At 37.6% G+C, this 23,929-nt stretch overlaps 1 protein-coding gene across 1 annotated transcript in view; it reads left to right on the top strand.

The window, feature by feature from the left end:
- The first annotated feature begins 13,859 nt into the window (after positions 1–13,859).
- The window catches only part of LOC117714973 (uncharacterized), a 46,223-nt gene continuing 36,153 nt past the window's right edge, over positions 13,860–23,929 (top strand). Inside the window, 2 exon segments of the mRNA XM_076940946.1 lie at positions 13,860–14,195; positions 14,342–14,606. Coding sequence (XP_076797061.1) covers positions 13,860–14,195; positions 14,342–14,606 — 601 coding nt within the window.

Below are 23,929 nucleotides of genomic sequence, written 5' to 3'. Positions count from 1 at the left end.
CCATAGAAGCTGCTCTATAGAATGAGTAGGAGTAACTTTAGATTAACTCATAACTGTCAAAGAATTGAGCAAAAGTTGGGGTATTTGTCAAACAGAAAATGATTAAAAGCAATTTGGGAGGGAAGCCTGTTGTAAGAGAGAGTAATGATAGCAATTAGGAGAAAAGAAAGTTTATCCTTACTGATACTAAAAATATCAGAACTTTTGGATGAGGGGTATTTTAAATCACAGCCATGTCCTTCTCTTTTGGTGTTCCAGACACACAGAGGACTTTGTCAATTGTTACAGATTCCACCATAGACAGGAAGAGGGATGTGCTGAAACAAAAGATCTTGAAGGAATCCAGAATGCCAAGGGCTACCATACCATTCAGGGGACTGACCCAAAATGACCTAGAGATGTTGGAACAGACTTTGAATGATTATAGATCTTCCTTTGGCCTGGATGATGCATCACTGGGAAACATCGCTGAGGATTTGAACGTGACACTGGAGGAACTCAAGGCAAACATTAAGTCTCCACATTTGTTCTCAGATGAGCCTGGTACATCCTTAACAGATAAATTATTGAACTACGTTAGACATCTTTACTTTTCAAAGGTTTTCCACTTGCAAAAGTATTTCATAGACACGGTTGCGAGCGATGTTAAAATTATCCTCAGTAAAGAAGAGCTGTTGACAGAGAAGGTGAGCTCATTCTACTCTAAAGACTCTCTATGTTGGGGGAGGCCATGGGAAAAGTTAGTGTTGCCACAGTTGTTCCAGAAAGCACCTGTCTAATTCACTTCATTGAGATGTTTCAAAGTGACTCTGATGAATGTTGTCATATCCATTTTCTGCACCTGTTGACATGCTGGGGTCTCTCTGGTTGAGACTGTTACATGATGCACTCCTGAGGCTTTTTGTTGTAAATCATCTCATTACTGTGGTGTTTATTTGCTTTGTATTTAAGAAGTATTTCAGCTAGATTGAATGCTACTTGTCAGTTTGCTTTTGATTGTTATGCTTTGAGGACCCCGTGTGGGAAAATCTGATGAAGTTTTTCATACCCATTTCCCTTTGAGAGCTTCAAGGTTTCCATCTTATATGAAGCTCTTTGGCCCACTTATGGTTGGTTTATGTGTAGGGTGAAGTGTGAGAGTCAAGAATAAGTCTTGCTTAATGTCCAGTTTGCCCAATTCCATTCTTCAGATCATGTGCCCTTTGTGCACTGTGAGTATTGGAAGCCTTGCTGAGATATTGGTTGGCTGTAGAAACATTCTGTTGGCTGCATGGTTATGGATATTCTGGCTCTGCTCTACCTATCAGTTTGTTGGTCTATAGGCCTGTCCTCACAACACTATTGGTCTGTTTTTGTCACTCTGCTTTCTGCTATCCCTTGAAATCAGATATTACAGTGACTCCTAGCCTGATGGTTTTGATAAATATTATTTTGGCTACTTGCAGTCTTCTGTATTCCCATGTGAGTTTTGGATTCCACAGTCCAGTTCTATTCTAAATGGCATTGATGTTTTAGCTGAGATTGCATTAAATTTGTAGATCACTTTGTGAAGTACAGACACTTTGACAACATTAAGGTTCATAAACTATAAACACGAGAATCTTAGCATCTTTTCTTGTCATCTTTGAAATTTCTTTCATCTCTGCTTTGGAGGATCTCGCTACAATGGTTACTTATTGAAATGGATTGCTTCCTTCCTTGCTTGATTTCTACCTTCCTTTCTTCCTACCTTCTTACTCTACCTGCTTCTCTGCTATGTGTGTGTTGTGTCTATTGTAAAACATTTAGGATTTTTTTTTCTAAATCTTACATTTGTGAATTTCTGATGCAAATCTTATGTTTTCATTTTAATTTCACTCATCAGTATTTTCTTGGATCTCATTGAGGTTTATTATATTTCATTACATTTTTAGTGCAAGTACAAAACAGTGAGTTTCACTATGGAATTTCTATACATGTGTGCCATTATACACTGTCATTTATTCTTATCGATTCTCATTCTTTCATTTACCTACTGCCCTCTGCCATGCTCCCCCATATCTAGCTCCCCCATATCTAGTTTTCATTTATCCTCAAGAGTCCCTACTTCAGGATCCTGTCACACATACTCTATTGTACTTTGAGAGATAAGTTTTATTTTAACAGGAAGTGTGATATGCAGGAGGAGCTAACATGGGAGAGGTAAGGAGAGGAAGAGGAGGAATAAAGAGAGGAGGAGGACAGGGAGAGGAGGAGCTAGGTGATGAGAGAGAGAGAGAGAGAGAGAGAGAGAGAGAGAGAGAGAGAGAGAAACATGAAAGCAGATGTTCTTATGTCTCCTCCAGTCAAAGATAGTTGATATATCTAGGTTAGGTATTGAGTTATACTTCTGATTGTATGGGCTTCTTGTTATTGAGCATTACCAAACTTATAAAGCCTTTGATTAACATTTTAAAAATTGTATAATAGCAAAAAGGAGAAGGGGGATGGGATAGGGGTTTTCTAGCGAGGGAAAATGGGGAAAGGGGGTGGCATCTAAAATATAAATAAAATGTTCAATAAAAAAATAAATAAATATATTTAAAAACAAACCAAAAAGTCTTCAGGGATTTACTTATCTTACCTATCTTATCTGATCTGATCTCACAAGAATCACAAATTTAATTTGATTTTAATTCTGAACTTTGTTTTTCCAGTGTGATGGGGTGTTCAGAGCTTGCTGTGATGGAAAAAACTGGGTTCTGATGATGCCATGTAACTTTGGATTCTGTTGCTTACATTCTTGCGCTTGCCTTTCACCATCTGGTTAACTCTAGTGCTACCTATACTCACTGTCTCTGTCTGGAGTCTGCCTTTTCAGTTATCTTGCTTGTGTCTGAACTCCTCAGGGTCCAGATCCCTCTGTGATCTTTTAAAGCTGATCTGCAGTTGCTCTGAGTGCAGTGTCTCTTCTAGGATGTCTCAGGATAAGGTGTTCACTGCTCTGAGTTCAGTGGCTCCACTAGGATGTTTCAGGATGTAGTGTCTGTCGCTCTGGATTCAGTTGTTCCTCTAGGATGTCTTGGGCTAAGGTGTCTGTTCCTCTGAGTTCAGTGGCCCCTCAAGGATGTCTCAGGATATGATGTCTGCCGCACTGGGTTCAGTGGTCCCTCTAGGATGTCTCAGGATACACAAGAGCAGACCAGGTGGGTGTCAGCTTACAGCACCAAGCCCAGGCAAGGGACAGAATGGGAGTGGAATTTCCCAAGGGCAAGGTTTGGGTATCTGCTTGCTCCAGGTTATTGTAATGTTAATTAATGTAGAAACAAAATAGTTTCGTTCTTAATAAATAATTATTATAAGATTAAATATAACAACTACAGCAATTCCTAAGCCTGAACTCTCAGGATTGGGCAAATGTGCAAATCATAAAATTCACCATTAAAACATGATGATATACGGTTTAAAGACGGGTGATTCACATGGACTGACTCATTCTATCTATAATCTATTTAACCATCTTGAAACTACAAGGTGCTGCCAACTGAAGAACAGGCTGTTATGTTCTTTCTTCTTTGCTTGCTTGCTCCTGTGAGATAAAATGATTTCTGGGATTTTAAGAAAATGGCTATAGAGTTAATGATAATAAAATCTTTCTACCAATGTTTAATCTGGAACACTGGGCTAACTAGAAAAGTATGCCCAGGACAAAATGATATGATCTGTATTTCTTGAGACCATGAATTTTTTGAATCTGTATACATTTTCTGTTAGTCAGTTAGAGTTACAGTTAGAAGACACCAGTCTTGGTGTCTTCCTCATCCCTCCCCTAGTCTGTTCCTTACACCCACTCTGAAATCCTTTCATAGGGCCAGCCCCCAGAAATTATGTCAGAATCACCAAGATCAACATAAAGTCTTAAAAAACATTGAAAAGAAAATAATAATAAATCTCTAAGTGAATATACTGGATTTCTGGTTACAATGTCACAAAGAAAATAAAATCCAAATATTTATTTTAAAAGACATTTAAAATAATGCTCCCAAGTCTACTTGGAAACATAAAAAAAGGCATATGGATAGAAATCCAAGCATTTAAAAATCTGAATGTTCTGAATGTGAATTTAAGAAACACACATAATTCATTTAAAGAAAATAATAAAAATGATGCAGAAAGAATTTGTGAAAAATTGTTAAAATCATCAAAACTCAGCTGTATTAATGAGATCACATTCTCCTGATGCAGAGACAACACCAGGGCTATTTAAAAAGGACTAGAAATTGGTGGCATTTAAGATCTAGACAATCCACTCATGCAGCCAGATGAGGCTAGCCAGAGCTCTCAGTTGAAAACAATTACTCATATTCCCCAGCCCCTCCCTCCCTCTCTCCCTCTCTGTCTCTCTCTCTCCATCTCTCTCTCTCTTTATTCCTCTCTCTCTTAATCTCTCTCACCCTCTCTTTATCAAACACACACACACACACACACACACACACACACACACACACACACAAAGGGTTACTGCTGCTCTCCAGTCAAGCAGTACATTGACAGCTGAGCTGCCCCAAGCAAGGAAGTTTTTGTTAGAGTCTGTATCACTGTGTTAGGATAATATACACTTTGCAAGCAGTAATAAACTCCCAAATCCTCAGGCTCCACTCTGCTGATTTTAAGTGTAAAATCTGTCTCTGATCCACTGCCACTGAACCTGTCAGGGACCCCAGCATCCAATTTGGACACGTGATAGATTAGGTGCTTTGGAGACTGGCCTGGCCTCTGTAATAACCAATTCAAATAGGTGTTTCCATCACTATATAAGAGGCTCTGACTTGACTTGCAGGAGATGGAGGCTGGTTGTCCAATGGTAACCGACAAAGACAGTGGAGTCTGGGTCATCACAACATCACCACTGGTTTCTGAAATTATAATACAATAGTGTAAAGTCATGGGCAAAGTTCCCGAACAATCTTTGTAAAATCTTTTATGTTGTTCTTTTCAGGTGAGATACTGAAAGTTTTTGAGATTTCAAAATATTATAAATCAAATGCTTTTTCACAAAATAAGTGATTTGAAGGTTCTAAACATCAGAATCTATACCACTCCATCCAATATATGTCAGATTATTGATTTTAGCACAGCTACTGTTCCATCAGGAATTTCTCATTAAGATGTAACAAAACCTCATATCCTGCAGAATGTGACCTGTCCCATCACAAGAGAACAGCACATGTAGGGAGCCAGAGATTGCCCTCCAACCCCATTCTCCTCCTTTGCCTTCTGCACTCCTTACCCTCAATCCAGAGCATTAGTAGAAACAGGAACTGGACAGGACTCATCATTTTTAAGATGAACATAGAAGAGTGATCAGTGAAGGCAAGAGGACAGTTGTGTTTTTATCTCAGGCCAGCAGGGCAAGGACCTCTCTAGGGAGCAATATGCAAATACTCCTGTCTGTATAACAGTGTACATAGAATGGACAGTTATGTGGGCTTCTTTCTTTAAATGTGGGCTTCTTGAATGTGAAACATAACACAAAAAGTAAAAGTAATAAAACAAAATGTGATGTCTGAAGGGAGAATAGCAGGATGTTAAAGAACTGTCAATGCAGTTCAAATCACTTATAAATATGGATCAACAAATGAGTCTTCCTGTATAGTTTAAAATTTACTTGAATTTTGTCTATATACACATGACTAAATTGCAGAGAAAGGGGAGAGGGTAACTGAGACACACAGCTACTTATTGTCAGGGATGACATGAGCTCCCAGAACTTTTTGTGCTATACTAAAAGCATTACCATACTTACTATACATTCAAAAATACATATGTCTAATTATTACCATATGTCCCATACATAAGCATATACATCACTCTCCTAACTGTGAAATGATTTTGAAACACTTTTCCTTTCTCTTACATATTCAACAAACTTTGAACTTCTGTTGGTTCAGAGTTATGTAATTTTACTTATATGTTTTTAACTTCTCAAATTTCATTTGAATGAAATCATACAGTACATATTCTTCAATAAATTACCTTAATATTCACACTGTAACTGTTTCTTTAAAGGTTTATTCATGTTCTTTGAATAAATAAATAATATATCACTGTTGCTGCACCTTCTGGTAATGATAACATTTATTCTTGCAGATGGACAAATTTCTGTTTTTGCCTTGAGTAGTTATGAATAAAGATACTATGAAAGTTTTTTATCAGATTACACATGAACATATATTTTTATCTTCAGCAGATACACGGGCATGTACTTGACAGCATCCATATAAAGTATAAAAATAAGTTCACTGACTGTGTATGGCTTTATGCAGCAATGACAATGTTTTTTAAGTATAACTTTCTCCCAGACATTGTGACATATATTTCCTTATCCTCATGAGATACTTGATTATTGCATCATTATTTTAATAATTTGTTTTATTTAATAGTAAAAGGGAGAAATTATGGCCTAAAGTATTAATGTAGATGCATTGCTTGTACTTGATTTTTAGCTTTCCTTGTATATTTCACTGTTCATTGTAATTTTTTCTCTAGGTCATTGACTACATAATATGAACATCATTTTGTGCTAGTACCATCCAGATTTTTGAAGAAATGTTGCCACTGTTATTAAATTTAAAAAAAGTTAAGTGTAGTTGCCTGAGGAATGGTATTGGATACATGTGGCAACTGACTAAGTCAGGTTGCCTATGTTAGTAATTATTTTCATAATTATATTCTGATAAATATTTAAAGACCTAAATGACACCTCAAGGACATGAAAAATAGATCCTCAATCAGCTGTACAGAAATACAGTGAACAAATTTCAATCCCTTCAACAAACGTCACCACAAGTTTGTAACTATATAAAAGCTATTACATATAGGCACAAGTAAACCAGCCCTTATGTAAACCAGAGAAAAATTATCACAGAGCTGAATGTAAACATGAAACTAGCGCACTCTTAAAGTAGAATATGGGGGAATTCTATTTATAACCAAATTTTGAGATAAGTTAGTACGCCACCAAATTAAAGAGCCAAGAAAGGTGTATAAAACAGATCAATGATGTTGCTAACACAGTCTGTAGAAAACACTGCAAAGAGACTAGGACATTTTCAAAACACTTATTAAAGAACTATCGACTTCAAAATCAAGGAACACTACAACAATGAAGACAATCATTTTCATCACTAGAAGTCCAATGTGCATCTATTGTGACACAGAAATTCCTAAAGACAATCTTTTTACTTATTTTGGCATAAAGCATTTATTTTTAAAAATTATACTATAATTGTATCGCTTTGGAAAATGGAGTGATGACTTCAGCATGTACCTCATCAAAGAAACTATACATAGAGTATGTATATTCTACATACTCTATACATACTACCAAATACTATATTTTTTGATGCTGGGTATGTAAGTAAAGTGATTAATGAATTGCTATATATCTGTAGGAATGTTGCTATTACAGAACACTGACAAACAAAACAATCAAATATGTGTGGGAAAACCTAAACTTCTATTCACTGTTGACGGAAATGCAAATGGTGACTGCCTGTAACTCCAACTTTAAAGGCATCAACATATTAAACACATGTTGAAGAATGAATTATATATTATAAATTATAAAAACTATTTTTATAGAATATTTATATAGAGATTCTTTTTAAGTTCTTTTAGAGACATGGAAAATGTTCTCTAAAACAAGCCAGGCAAGTTTCAGGAACTGGCTGTAAAGAATGAAACTCATTCAGGTGGTGAAACACAATGACCGGGCTGTGGCTCTGTGGCTGGAGCAAGTGAGAAATAGTTAATAAATAGTTGGTAACTGACAGGGTAGGGCACAGTGACGTGGTAAAACCACATTTTTGAGAAGAATGAGTGTACTGAGTAATTTTCATGACTATAAACTGTTCAGGGTGGGTTCCTCTGGAATGTTTCACTATTCTTATGTTATGTATCCTTGGCAACCCCTCACCCCCTACTCACTCCCCTGGTTTGTGGTTTTCCTCTTTAGAAGACCCCTTAGCCTGCCACTCGTGGTCAAACTCTGCTCTTGAGAGAGCTTGTGGTTTGACCGCCGGCCAAACTTCCCTAATAAAGCCTTTGATGATTCCATCCAAGTACAGTGTCTTGTGAGAGTTCTTGGGTGGCCGCGATTTCCCAAGACTTGAGTGAGAGTCTCCCTAGTTTGGGGGTCTTCAGTGTAATCTTTAAAAAAGAAAACCAACAAAACAAAACAACATATGATATTTAGAGTTCATTCTGTAGTCTAAGAATCTAAACTGGGATGTGGGGCAGAGTTGAAGTTGATGTGGGGAAAGAGAAACAAACAGAAACTCCTGTCCATCAGCCAGCAAGAGGCAGTGATATTGAAGCAGCATTACAGGGCAATTATTTGTGGGGTGGTAAACCATGCCAGGAAATGTGGTGGGTAAAGCTGGATGAGAACCCAGAAACTCGCATCTGAGATGGTAGGCATATTCCTGCTCCCTGGCAAATTCTTGGCCTGGAACAGGAACTACAGTTCCCACATAAGGAAATGTGACCTGCGGTTGCATAGGCACCGAAGAGAGTTCTCATGCTAATGAGGTATCTAGAGACCCTGAGGATTTAGCCAATAAGCTACCCTTCCCAGACATTTCTCCTTGCAAAAGGTATTTAATCTCAGGCCCGCCCTGAGAAGTTGGTAAGGTATGCATCCTTTTCCACCAAAAACTTGCAATAAACAATTTAGAACCATGGACTGTCTCTTTCATCAAGAAACTGGGGAGGATGGAGGGGGTCTTTGACTACCAAACCACAGCCAAAGCCGCTCACAGAAGGTCTCTCTCTCTCTGTGCTTCCAGACAGAACCACAACCAATCACCACAGATAATCACCACTGACCCAAGTCAGCACTCCCGCATCCCCAGGCCCCAGGCTAAATGCCATCCTCAGCCCACAGGTCCCTGAATGCTCTCAACTCCTCTCATCTCAGCAGCACCTGAATGTTGAGGAGTTTGGGAGTACAGGATTCATTAAACATATCTGGGAGCCATTTTTGGTCTTCTGGACGTCCAGGCATTGTGACATGGTAGCTGACACTTCATCGCAGCTTTCACTGTATTAACCATTAGCATCTTGGCAAGCTGTGGTCAGGGACTTAATTTTTCAACCCTCAGGAAACATGGGGTCTAGAATTCAATAGACAGTTCCCATAATATTTCTGGCATTATACTACTCTATTTGAATGAGCTCTATGAAAAAAAGACTCTTTTAGTATATATAATCTCTAGTTTTGCCAACTATTAAATCTTCAAAGCTTTTAAGACAAAGTTTTACTAAATAATTATTGTAGCTTGACAACCAAGACAAATTAAGAAGAGGCATAGAGTCAGTGAATGGGGCCCCTTGCTGATGGCTACTAGCAACTGGAGAAAAGGGGAAGGAAGGAGAAAATCACACACATGCACACACACACACACACACACACACACACTCACACACACACAGGGAGAGAGAAAGATAGAAAGAGAGTATAAGAAGCAAGACAAGTTCCAACAAGCAAGCTCCAATCACTTTATATATATACATGTATACATACATACATATATACATATATACATACATACATACATACATACATACATACATACGTACATATGTACATATATTCATACACACACATTCACACATTGAGTGGATGTAGTAAACTCAAATGACCTGGCTGCAACCATTTTAAATACATTTGGTGAATGGAGCAAACTCCAAAAAGCTGGATCCAACAACTATATTTTTTCTACAATAGCTTATGTATCCCAGCAAAGTGTTTCAAGCAATATACAAATTACAATGTGATTACATTTTATTTTTCTTGTAATGAGTGATAGCAGAAAAACAGAATGCCCCCTCAATATTTTTACAAGAAAAAACATTACACAGTACAGGTAAAAAAAAATCTAAATTATTCCCAAGAACCCATATACATTCATACTTAAACACCTTGTTAAAGATTAACAAGATCTGTTCAAGCAAGGTAATTTTCTCAGCCATATTTTCTTTTCAGAGGCAGCAATTTGCACATAGAAAAAAAGAATCAATTATTTTAGTATTTATCTTAAAAGGTAATTTTATAAAAATCTTAAAAGAATCACAAATTTAAGCATTTATATAAAAAGCAATCAGTCATTTCTACTTTAAATGCTCAGGCAGCACTCTACTCATTATCATTTTTTTATTAAGTTATATCAGAAAGCTGAGGGCAAAAATGGATACAAAAAAAATCAATCATCACCTAAATAGTCAGTCCAGCCTCAGCTAGAGTCATCTCAGACCATGCGAGTTATACTACCATTGCTGTTTTCTAACCTCAAAAACTCCCAGCTCAACTATTAAGAATATGTTTTTCTGAACTTCAGATTGTTCCTTAAGATTTTCTATTTCAATGTCACTAACAAAAGCAGCTTAACATAACCTCACTAACAATTTTTCAAATTCTATCTAAGGGTGGTGGTCATTGCTGACACTCTACATTTCAAGGTTATTTCCAAAGATGAAGACTGAACCATTAAGCTGCTCTAGCAACAATGCTAGAGAAAATCAAACATTATTATTTTGTGTGCCAAGAATACTGCCCAGTGAGGGGCTGGAAGCCCTCTCTGAGTTTTCACACAACACTTCAGTTAGGAAGGATGTAAAGACTGAGAATATCACAAGCAGAGCTGTGCTCCATAACAGCATGAAGTCCTCAGGACACTTAGTCCTCAGAGATCTGCCTCTCTGAAGGACAAGCATCATGGTCATGCTAACTCTTGGGCCACAATCTGTGACTTTTAAAGCTGTTTGTTGTTTCTCTCAAACTTGCCTCCACAGTAAACGGAAATGGCCCATGTTTTTGTTTGTTTGTTTTGCATTTGTTTGTTTGTTGGTTTGCATTTGTCCGATTTTTATGTCTGCTCCTTAATACCTGCTACTAAAATTCCCATTCTTGAGTGTGTCTATTTATGTAAACCTAAACTTGAACTTGTCCTAAATGCATCAAAGGAAACTTGGTAACAACAGTTCACATGTGAGAGGCAAAGTAAACCAATCTGAGCTCAAATGTCAGCTTTACCACAGAATGACAGAATTTCTGACAGAATGACAGAATGACAATTTTTTCACATTTTTTTTCCAGAAAAGAGTAAAGATGTAACGTTTTTAAGTTCATCTGTCTTTTTGTGGAAAACAATTAAAATTTGAAATAAGCCTTATGTGTTATTTGGAGCTCTCACCTCCATGGTCAGTTGTAACTTTTCCTGTTGCTTTCAGTGGATTAGATTCCACTTCCCTTTTCCTTAAGTCTCCCAAGCCTTGGGAATACAGTTTGCTCAGCTGTCCAGGAGGTGGTGCCACATTTGTTTGGGGCACTGCACTTTTTCTGCTGAACATTTTATATGTAGCTTACAGTGACCATTCTTACTAGAGCCATGCCATGGTTATATTCATGTGCTATATAGTTGTTTAGATTCCAGAAGACTGGGACTTGTTAGCTGCTGATGAAGATGAAAAACTAACAGGTGTAGAATTTGAAGTGCTAGCTAGAACACAAGGTTTAAATGACTGAACCAGTTCCATGTGCCAGAACCAGTACAGTTCCCTAAAATAACCCATTAGGATCACCAGTAGCCACAGTCACAGATACCAACAGTTTGTTAGAAACTTTGATAAAAGTCTGTGACCTGAATGGCTGATTTTATTGTCTGTTCTAATATTTGTCTTAGGTAAATAGTAAGAAACATGGTTTAACATCACTCCACACCATCAAGTCTCTCTAGCCACTTGGAGGGGAAATGTCAGGGTGTGTAGGGCAGAGGTTAACATGAAGTTTTTCCTCTATTGTTTTCCACCTTATTTGAGAGAAGGCCTCTCTGGAGCTCACTGATTTGTCCAGACTAGCCACATTCACATGTGTGTACACACTCCAACAGGTACATAAGTACAATAGGCACACACACACACACACACACACACACACACACACACACACACACACAAATAAAAAAGCAGTACTATTGATGACTTAGCTATTTATTCGTACTGCAAGCATGTTTTATTTATACCTTTCCAGCTCAGTGGTTAAGAATATTTGCTGTTCTTGTAGAGGATCCCTTGTTCTCTTCCCAGCACTGATAAGTCATTTCAGAAATATCTAGAACTCCAATTTGCAGAGAATTTGATATACCCTTCTGGGCATCTTGGTCAGTACACATACCTGGTGCACACACATACATGTAGACAAAATACTCCTACATAAAAGAATTTTAAAATAATTATCCATATGTGTTCATTTCTGAAATGACACATAAGCAATGAAGCAAAACAAATGGATATTGAGAGGAAATTTTTCTCCTATCAACTCAGAATTCACCAAGATAATATTTTAAGTAATTTTCTATTAGATCTGGTCAGCAAACACATAGCAAACACTGACTAGAAACTATGCAAAAAGAAGGGGTGGGGATAGCAACCCAGATACTTTTTAGCTTTTTTTTTAAGAGCTGAACAAAGCCCTACTTTCAAGTTGCCAAGGCCCTGTGGAAAAGAGATCCTAGGGGAGGGTAATTTTTGGGGAGCAGAAAACAGTCATAGTTGACCCCAGGACATTTAAGGACAGTGACTGCTGCTGTTTCAGTCCTTCTGGACAGAACCTCAGTCATGCAAGTTGTGTGTCTTCTCTTAGTTGGGGAAGAATTGTTTTGTCTCAAGTTGTAGAGTGAAAAATTATAAAGGCCATTTTATGAAATATGTGTAGATTTTTCACCTTACAGAATGCAGAACTGAAAATAAGATTTCAGGCCTTCACATTCCAGGTGAAGGACACTTGCTGGATTACATTCCTCAAGCCTTGCCTAAGGCAGGAAGACATTCCTGATTACAGATAAAGATGCTACCACCTAGGTGGGGCTATAGCCCTATAGCCAGAAAAAGTAAAGATAGTAATCTGAAATGGCAGGATAGGGCACAATGGCATGGTAAAAAACACATTTTTGAGAAGAATGCAGGGCGATTTCCACATGACACTAATCATCTAGAGTGAGTACCTCTGAATTGTTCCACTGTTTTCATGTTTTGTATCCTTGACAACCCTTCGCTCTGCTTCCCACTCCCCTGGTTTGTGGTTTTTCCCTTTAAAACCCTCCAAGGACTGGCCGAGGGGGTCGGACCTTGACTCCAGCGTGAGTACCTGGTCAGACTGCTGGCTGCCAGCTGTTTCCCTAATAAACCTCTGCTGATTGCATCCAGGTATGGTTTTTTGTGATCTTTGGGTGGCCGCAATGTCCTGAGGCTTGAGGAAGGGTCTCCAGAGTTTGGAGCTCTTCATTTGGGGGCTTGTCCTGGATATGCGACCACCTTACTCCAAGAACCACACTGGGAGGTAAAGGGACACCACGGTTTTGTTTTTGTCTGTTGTTGTGTGACCCTTTTCATGTATTGGTTTCTGGTTTTTCATGTGCTGGGTTGTATAAATCGTCTGATTTTCTGTGTGCCGTTTTGTCTAGGTTTGTCTAAGTTGTTTGGCTTCTAAGTTGTTGGTGCCCGCCTGTCTGAATTATTTGGTTTCTGAAAAGTACACTTTTGGTTTGGTTTGGCAGTTGTCTTCGCCTTGGTAGGAGGAAGGAGCGACCAGCAGATGTGCTAAGGAGGGTCGCAGCTGCCACAACCTGGGAGACGTCCTAGGTGAGGGGGCACCCCAGGGACACCTGGTTGGTGCCTGTCTGGAGGTTGGAGAGGAGACATTGGTCCTTTTAGAGGAAAGGGCACAAGAGACCTCCCGGCCGTCTGTCTTTCTGAACTGGTGTTGGCTTTCACGTTTGAGACGGATTCTTGTTAGTCTTTGTGTGTGCTTCTTTTGTCTGTGTTTCGTGTTATTTGTTGCAATGGGGCAGACTCAGTCTGTGGTAACTCCCTTAAGCCTAACATTAAATCATTGGGCAGAAGTGAAGGACAGAGCTCATGAGCTATCAGTTAACATCAAGAAGGGACCATGGCAGACTTTCTGTACCTCAAAATGGCCTATCTTCGATGTGGGATGGCCACCTGAGGGAACTTTTGATCTGTCTACTATCTTTGCTGTTAAGGCTATTATTTTCCAGGATGGACCGAGGTCGCACCCTGATCAACAGCCATACATCATGGTTTGGCAGGACCTGGTCAAAAACCCCCCTCTTTGGGTGAAACCATGGATAAAAGAGAAGCCAGGCTCCCGAGCCCTGGCTCTCAGTACAGGGCCCAAACCAAAACCAAAAACGGCCCAAGAAACCAAACCTTTGGCTCCACCTAAGGTCTATCCCGAGATTAAGGAGCCACCTGAGTGGCCAATCCCGCTGCCACCCCCTACCACCGACCACCTTCACCACAGGCTCCCCCGGTACTGGCTCCGAGCCCGGAACCTCAGGGAGCAGGAGAAGGAGGACCAGCGGCCGGCACTTGGAGTTGGAGAGGTCTAAACCCTGAAGTACCAGATTCCACTGTTTCATTGCCTCTCCGAGCTATGGGCCCGGCCCCCACTGAGCCGAATACAGTGCAGTTCCTACAATATTGGCCTTTTTCTTCCTCTGATCTATATAACTGGAAAATTAACCATCCCCCTTTTTCAGAAAACCCCCGCATCCCTGACTGGGCTGGTAGAGTCTGTGATATACTCACACCAGCCCACCTGGGATGATTGCCAGCAGCTCCTCCAAACCCTCTTCAGGACAGAGGAGAGAGAGAGAATTTACCTAGAGGCCCGGAAAAATATTCGGAATGCCACGTCCCAAGCAAAAATGTTGAGGCCTGGGTTGTCCTGTGTTTGGCGGCCACTGTATCCTGGCTCAAGCTGTCGCTCCAGTCCGCGGGTCTGGGTTCAGCAGGAGAGAGAGAGTGGATGGACTCAAAGAATGGAGACCAGACAGAGTGTAATTCAATCCTGTTTATTCTTCAGTCTCTCCTCTTCTCTCCAAGTCCCAAGTCCTAAGTTCATATACATGAAATAAATAAATCCTTTTAAAAAGACAAAATTAATTTACTCCTTTCAGTGTTAGGCAGTGATAACATCTGAAGGTACAGTGACTGTAGGGAGCCCCTGCAAGGCTTCTGAAATCCTGATCGTGTTCTGTTTCTTGACCTAGAGGATGGATAAATGTGAAATGCCACATTTCAGTGACTCACTGATGCTTTTGGTGTTAGTTTCACTGTGTTTCTGTTTACTTTCTGTTTACTGTGTTTCTGTTTCCATGATCAGTCCATTGCTGAGAGTGGGGTCTTGAAGTCTCCCACTATTATTGTGTGATGTGCAATATGTGCTTTGAGCTTAAGTTCCTATTTTGAATGGAATGTGGTTGCTCTTGCATTTGGAGCATAGATGTTCAGAACCGAGAGTTCATCTTGGTAGATTTTTTTCCTTTGATGAGTATGAAGTGTCCTTCCTTATCGTTTTTGATAACTTTTGGTGGAAAGTCAATTTTATTCCATATTAGAATGGCTACTCCAGCTTGTTTCTTGGGACCATTTGCTTGGAAAATGATTTGACTCTGAGGCAGTGTCTGTCTTTTTCACTGATGTTCATTTCCTATATTCAGCAAAATGCTTGGGCCTGTTTTTGTATCGAGTCTATTAGTCTATATCTTTTTATTGGGGAATGGAGTCCATTGTTGTTGAGAGATATTAAGAAATAGTAATAGTTGCTTCCTGTTATTTTTGTTGTTAGAGTTAGAATTATGTTTCTGTGGTTATCTTTTTTGGGGTTTGTTGGAAGAAGATTATTTTCTTGCTTTTTCTAAGATGTATTTTCCTTCTTTCTGTTGGAGTTTTCCATCTATTATCCTTTGTAAGGGTGGATTTGTTAAAAGATATTCTGTAAATTTGTTTTTGTCATGGAATATCTTAGTTTCTCCATCTATGATGATTGAGAGGTTTGCTGTGTATAGTAGCCTGGGATGGTATTTGTCTTCTCTTAGGGACTATATGACATCTGCCTAGTATCTTCTAGCTTTCATAGTCTCTGGTGAGAAGTCTGGTATAATTCTCATAGGTCTCCCATTACTTGAGCTTTTTCGCTTACAGTTTTTAATATCCTTTCTTAGTTTTATGCACTTGGTGTTTTGATTATTATGTGACAGGAAAAAATTTATTTTCTGATACAGTCTGTTCTTTGGTTCCTGCGTCTTGAGGGCTTTGGTAGTGTCCCTCTTGCTTCAGGTATTTCAGCAGAAGTGGTGGTCTTACCTGTGCTCTGAGGTGTGTGAGCACTCCTTGGAGACCAGTACTCTCCTGGCCATATTTGGGCATGGAGAGCTGTGGCACAGGGTCAGGTCTGGGTGTAGATCCATACCAGAAGGATTCAGTCCCTTTTTTGTTTCTTGATGATGAACTAATGGAAGTAAAGTGGTAATGACCCTTTTATTGTATGAAAACATTTGTCTCATTGTATTTTCTGAAATATTTTCTTTATATGTTATATATCTTTATGTATTCCATTATTCTTTTATGAAAGTATGTGATTGTGCACATTAATAGTTTACAAATGTCCCCTCAAAGTTGTTAAATTCACTGTATCCCTGACACATATGAAATAAAATATATCAGTTCTGTTTCCCCACTATTGTTTCTCCACTAAGTGCCTCAGTTGAAACCTTGTCTCCTTCTACGCTCTGAGGTTCTTACTGTTAAGTGCATGACTCTATGTTGGTTAGAATTCTCATTATTCAGTAAATTTTATGACATATATTCCAATTTTTTAAGTGTTTGTTCCCATGTTCATTATGTTTTGGAGGATCTGTAGCTTGTTCAATTAAGAAATCTTTAATTGGACATCTGAATGTTTGACACTTGTTAACTAGTAATAATAAACAAAAACCCACATTTGAACAGAAACCTTTAAGTTTTGAAGAGAATGGTTTTTTTAAAGTCAAGGATAGTGAAGAGGGAGAGAGGTCTACATGGAGAGGATAGAGGGAGAGATGGATAAAAAAGGTGGAGAGAGATACATAGAGAAAGACAGAAAGGAGAGAGGCAGAGAAACTCTTTGAAATATATGACAGGGCAGGTTATTTTTTAAAAAAGACTTCTAAAAAGAAAATAACTAGACTTACATTGCAGCCATGATCATAAGAATCTGTGGCTCTCTGCAAGAAAAGGCTGCAAAGTAGAAAGAAGACCATTTTGGTAGATGAAGTCAGCAGGAGTAGAAAGAGGCTAAGAGATTGAAATAGCAAAATGGTATACATGTATGTAATTGTTGAGAAAGGGACAGACAGAGGAATTGAGAAAGAGAAAAAAAACAATAGATAGATAGATAGATAGATAGATAGATAGATAGATAGATAGATAGATAGAGGCAATTGTTAAGTAAGAAGGTAGATGATTGATAGGCAGGTAGATAGACAGACTAATACACAGACAGGGAGATTCATTGATTCAAGAAAACATCCACAAAGACTCTGGAGACTTCCACAATAACTGTTGGGAGGTGCCTGTTATGCTTGCCCTTACACAACAGTTAAAGCAAAGCATAAGTACTGTTCAGTTAGAGTATATAGAACTAAGACAGTAAGATACTTAAACTTTGCAAGAAGAATATGAAGTACTCTGAGGTTGCATCTAGATTTACTGTATGAGAATAACTTGCATACAAAAGCAACTGCTGTACATGTCAGAGTATACAAGTAAGAGCTATGTTTAACAATATCTTTAAACAATATCTTTCTACATCTCCAACTCTATAGAGGATACTAGAAGGAAAGCTTCAACATAAGGATGGTAACTAGACCCAAGACAACACAGAAATATAATTTCACTCCAGCAAAACCAGAAGATACATGCATGCACACAGACAGACAGACAGACAGACAGACAGAGCTATGTTTCTATAGATCCTATAGATACCAAGAAGTCTTTGTTCCTACTGAATCTTCCCTCACAGGCCCCAAGGGGAGCTGCTGCACAGTTCTCACACATTTGCTTCTTCATAGAATGCATCCAGTCCATATTGTGTTCTCATTCCTCAAAGCATCATGTCCATCTGTAATCCCACAGGCAACCTAAGACACAGAGGAATGTGGATCCTCCACAGATTGAGAAACAGTAGAGAAACCTGTTAATGCCAAAGACACTCTGATGTCCTGCCCCAAACCTGTCTTTGAATGCAGGGAATACACCAACTGAGAAGAATCATCTCTCAGATTTCAAACCTTCAGCTTCTGGGACACTTGCAGGCTTTGTTGATATTGATTACAATTGAAAAATTACACTGACTACAATAGCATATACACTGAGAACTTATTACAGCCTTCCTTTGCCAGGCTACTTCCCAGGCATATTTCCACAAGAATGTCTTTCATTATGAAATCCAGCAATAAAACTTGTAAAATCAACAATTACATGGCACATCAATTTCCTAGGCAAAAGGTGGAAGTCATGAAGACAGAATAGCTGTTTTGAAAAGGTACCAGCAAAGCTGAGCCACATGCTGTGCTTGCTGACATGCTACCCTTTATTATCAGTTTGAGATCTGCATGTTATACACTTGGAGAGCTATTGGAATAATGATTTGACCATGTTTTCTCTGACAAAATTGTTTCTGAATTCCCCTAAAAAAGTCCTAAATTCCTGCTCTCAAGGAAGAAATCTTAGTTTACCCTACTTGGGAATATTGTCTGTGCTGTGGAGATTGCTATCTGCCCCATTCGCAGGTGTTGAAACAAAATAATTAGAACACTTTCATCTCAGGAAAGGCTGAAAAGGATCAAGAAGACAGGACAGATGACAATAGATCATACATATCACAGAACTTCTTTTATAGTATATGTAGAATTTAATAAAATTTTAACCTACAAAATAAAAGGGAATACATACTATGCCACTAGTTAGAACTTAGCAACAAAAGCTAGAATGAATAAGATACTTAGGATATAGGTGATCCAAGAATGATATAAAAGAACGCAAGAAGAAAAAAGTACTAGGATTTGCCATTCTTAGAAAAGATTGTTTTACACCAGGTTGTTGTAATATAAATTAATGTAGAAACAAAATAAATATTTTATTAAACAAATTTTTATAAAGAATAATAATAACAACTACAACAATTTCTAAACCTGAACTCTCAGAATTAGGCAAATCTGCAAATACTATGATTCACCATTAAAACATTATAATACACTGCTTAAAGAAGGGTGATTCACATGGACTGACTTGAATTCTATCTTTATTCTATCAAAGCATCTTGAAACTACAAGGTGCTGCCAGCCGAAGAACAGGCTGTTATATTCTTCCTTGCTTGATTGATACTTCCTTGAGATAAAATAATTTGTAGAATTTTAAGAATATGAATATTGTGTTAATGATAATAAAATCTTTCTACCCATGTTTAATCCAGGACAAAATGATATGATCTGTATTTCTTGAGACCGTGAATTATTTTGAATCTGTATATATAAAGACATTTTTTTGACTGTTAGTCAGAGATGCAAAGTATTCCAGTCTTGGTGTCTTACTCATCCTTCCCCACACCAGTTCCTTACATCTACTCTGGAACCCATTCATAGTGCCAGCCCCCAGAAATTATGCCAGAATCAACAAGATCAACATAAAGACTTCAGAAACAATGAAAAAGAAGTAAAAGTAAATCTCTAAGTGAATATACTGGATTTCAGGTTGCAATGTTCCATAGAAAATAAAATCTACCCATTTATTTTCAAAGATATTTAAAATAATGCTCCCAAGTCTTCTTAGAAAGACAAAAAAGCCTGTGAATAAACATCTAAGCATTTAAAATCTGAATGTGATTGTAACAAACACACATACTTTCTTTAAAGAAAGTAACAAGAATGATACTGAAAGAATTGATGAAAAATAGTTAGAATCATCAAAACTCAGCTAGATTAATGAGATGAAATCCTCCTGATGCAGTGGCAACACCATGGCTATTACAAGAAGGTCCAAAAATTGGTGTCACTTGAGCTTTACAAAAACCACTCATGTAGCCAAATGAGTCTAGCCAGAACTCTCAGCTGTAACAATTAATCATTTTGACTAGCCCCTCCCACTCTTTCACACACAAGGTTCTGTGCTCCTCTCCAGTCAAACAGCAGGTTACCAGCTGAGCTGCCCCTAGGCAAGGAAGTTTTTGATAGGGTCTGTATCACTGTGCTAGGATAATGTGTACCTTGCAAGCAGTAATAAACTCCCAGATCCTCAGGCTCCACTCTACTGATTTTAAGTGTAAAATCTGTCTCTGATCCACTGCCACTGAACCTGTCAGGGACCCCAGCATCCAATTTAGACACCTGATAGATTAGGTGCTTTGGGGACTGGCCTGGCTTCTGCAATAACCAATTCAAATAGGTGTTTCCATTACTATGTAAGAGGCTCTGACTTGACTTGCAAGAGATGGAGGCTGGTTGTCCAATGGTAACTGACAAAGATAGTGGAGTCTGGGTCATCACAACATCACCACTGGTTTCTGAAATTATAATACAATAGTGTAAAGTCATGGGCAAAGTTCCTGAACAATCTTTTTTTTAAACTCAAAACACTTTATTTATCAGTATTTGTATACAATCTTTATGAGATCTTTTATGTTGTTCCTTTCAGGTAAGATTCTGGAAGTTTTTGAAATTTAAAAATATTATATATCAAATGTTTTTTCACAAAACAAGTGATTTGAAGTTTCTAAACATCAGAGTCTATACCATTCCATCCAATCTATGTCAGATTATTGATCTTAGCACAGCTACTGTTCCATCTGTAATTTCTCATTACGATGTAACAAAACCTCACATCCTGCAGAATCTGACTAGTTCCATCACAAATAAACAGCACACATAGGCAGGCAGAGATCACCCTCCATCCCCAGTCTCCTCCTTCACTCTCTGCACTCCTTACCCTGAATCCAGAGCATTAGCAGAAACAGAAACAGAGCAGAACTCATCATTTTTGAAGAGATGAACTTAGGAGAGTGATCAGTGAAGGCAAGAGGACAGTTGTGTTTTTATTTCAGGCCAGCAGAGCAAGGACTTCCCTAGGGAGCAATATGCAAATGCTCTGGTCTGTATAACAGTGTACATAGAGGGGACAGTTATGTGGACTTCTTGAATGTGAAAAATCACTCAAAATGTGAAAGTAATAAAAGAAAATATGATGTCTGAAGGAGGTTAAAGGACTGTCAATGCAGTTTAAATTACTTATAAATATGGATCAACAAACTAGTCTTCCTGTGTACTTTGAAATTTACTTAAATTTTGTCTATATACACATGAATGAATTGCAGAGAAAGGGGAGAGTGTACAGATATCTAGTTATCATCAGGGATGAAATGAGCTCTCAGAATGTTGTGTTGATACTCCCTAGTATATTGCAAAAATACAAGATGGAAGCAAATCATTCAACCTTTTGACTGTACTCTGATTCTGTATTAAAAAATATACTTTTAAATAATCAAGAAAATATGCTTAAAAAATTAATGTGATTCAAAAAAGTGTATACTAAAACCATTATCATACTTACTATACATTTGAAAATACATATATGTAATTATTACCATATGTCCCATACATAAATATATACATCATTATCATAATTCCGAAATCATTTTGAAACATTTTCCTTACTCTTACATATCCAACAAACTTTGAAATTCTGATGGTTCAGTGTTATGAATTTTTACTTGTGTGTTTCTCACTTCTCCAAAAAAAATTTTTTTTTTTTGGTTTTTTGAGACAGGGTTTCTCTATATAGCCCTGGCTGTCCTGGCACTCACTCTGTAGACCAGGCTGGCCTAGAACTCAGAAATCCACCTGCCTCTGCCTCCCAAGTGCTGGGATTACAGGCGTGTGCCACCACTGCCTGGCTCAAATTTCATTTGAATGAAATCATATAGTACATAACTTCAGTGAATGAACTTAATATTCACACTGTAACTATTTCTTTAAATGTTCACTGTGTTCTTTAAATAGATAAGTAATATATCTCTGTTGCTAGATCTTCTGGTAATGATAACATTTATTCTTGCACACAAACATTTTTCTATTTTACTATGAGTAGTTATGAATAAAAATACTACGAATGTTTTTATCAGATTACACATGAACATACATCTTTACCTTGAGCAGATACATGGGCATGTACTTGACAGCATTCATATGAAATATAATAAGTTCATTGACTGTAAATAAATTTATGCATCAATGTCGGTGTTTTGTAAGTACAAACTTCTCCCAGTCATTGTGACATATATTTTCTTATACTCAAGGGATACTTGTTTATTACATTATTATTTTAATAATTTGTTTTTTCTACTACTAAAAGGGAGAAACTATGCCACAAAGTATCAATGTAGATGAATTGCTTATATTTAATTTTTAGTATTACTTGTATATTTCACTGTTCATTGTAATTTTTTCTCTAGGTCATTGACTACATAATATGAACTTCATTTTGTTGTTAGTACCCTCCAGACTTTAAAAAAATGTTGCCACTGTTATTAAATAAAATAACAAAACGTTAAGTGTAGTTGCCTGTAGAATGGTGTTGGTTACATGTGGCAACTGACTCAGTCAGGTTGCCTATGTTAGCAATAATTTTCATAATTATATCCTGACAAATATTTGGAAGTGCAAATGATACCTCAAGGACACCAAAAATAGAGCTTCAATCAGCTGTACAGAAATATGGTGAAAAATTTCAATCTCTTCAACAAATGTCAGCACAAGTTTGTATCTGTATAAAAGCTATTATATTAGGCATGAGTAAATCAGCCCTTATGTAAACTACTGGAAAATAATCACAGAGTTGAATGTAAACATGAACCTAGAGCACTCTTAAAGTGGAATATGGGGGAATTCTATTTATCTCCAGGTTTTGAGATAAGTTAGTATACCACCAAATTAATGAGCCATGAAAAATGTATAAGACAGACTTTAATGATGTGGCAAACACTGGTCTGTAGAAAACGCTGCAAAGAGACTAGAACATTTTCAAACCCTCATTAAAAGACTACTGACTTTAAAATCAAGGAGTACTTCAACAATGAAGAGAATCTTTTCATCACTAGAAGTCCAATGTGCTATTCATTGCACTACAGAGCCACCTGAAGACAATCTTTTTACATATTTTGACTTAATGCATTTATTTTTAAAATTATACTATAATTGAATCCCTTTTGAAAATGGAATGATGACATTAGCACACACCTCATTAAAGATACTATACTTAGAGTATGTATATTCTATGTACTCTATACATATTATCAAATACATACTATTTTTTGATACTGGGCATGTATGTAAAGTGATTAATAAACTGCTACGTGTCTGTGGGAACATTGCAAATACAAAGCACTGACAAGCAAAACAATCAAATATGTGTGGGATGACCTAAATTTCTATTCACTGTTGACAGAAATGCAAATGGGGATACCACCTTGAAGGACAATCTGGTGATATTATTACAAAGCATGTTCATACTGTCATCCTGAAGCTCTGTAGTCACTTCAAGGATTTAAATCTTCATTTCCATACAAAAATGAACATGGAGAATGTATTACAGCTTTTTAAAAAAATATATAAAACCTGGAAATAAACATGATCCCTTTCTATAGATAAATGGATAAACAACCATGGCATACCTATCCATGGATTATGAGCACAAAAAAGAAATGAGATATTGACATCTAAAAATACATGAAGGAAATATCATTGCATATTCCATACAGCAGCCAGTATGAATACTTCATTACCTTATTATTATTCAAACTATAGAATATTCAGAAAAGCACAAAACTATAAAGCAGAAAAATCATTAGTTTTTTTCCTGTTATTAGAGGGGAAGAGCTCTCATGGACTTCACAGTATTTCAGGGCAGGGGAACAGCTCAGTATGCTCCACAATGGAGGATACATAGCAATATCTGACTTTCAGAGGCAAAGTCATTAGTTATATGAAAGGACAGCAATGCTCTGAGGAAATCATGT

The sequence above is a fragment of the Arvicanthis niloticus genome, chromosome 9, assembly GCF_011762505.2.
Source record: "Arvicanthis niloticus isolate mArvNil1 chromosome 9, mArvNil1.pat.X, whole genome shotgun sequence".
Classification (NCBI taxonomy): Eukaryota; Metazoa; Chordata; class Mammalia; order Rodentia; family Muridae; genus Arvicanthis; species Arvicanthis niloticus.
This window is presented reverse-complemented; position numbering and strand designations above follow the sequence as displayed.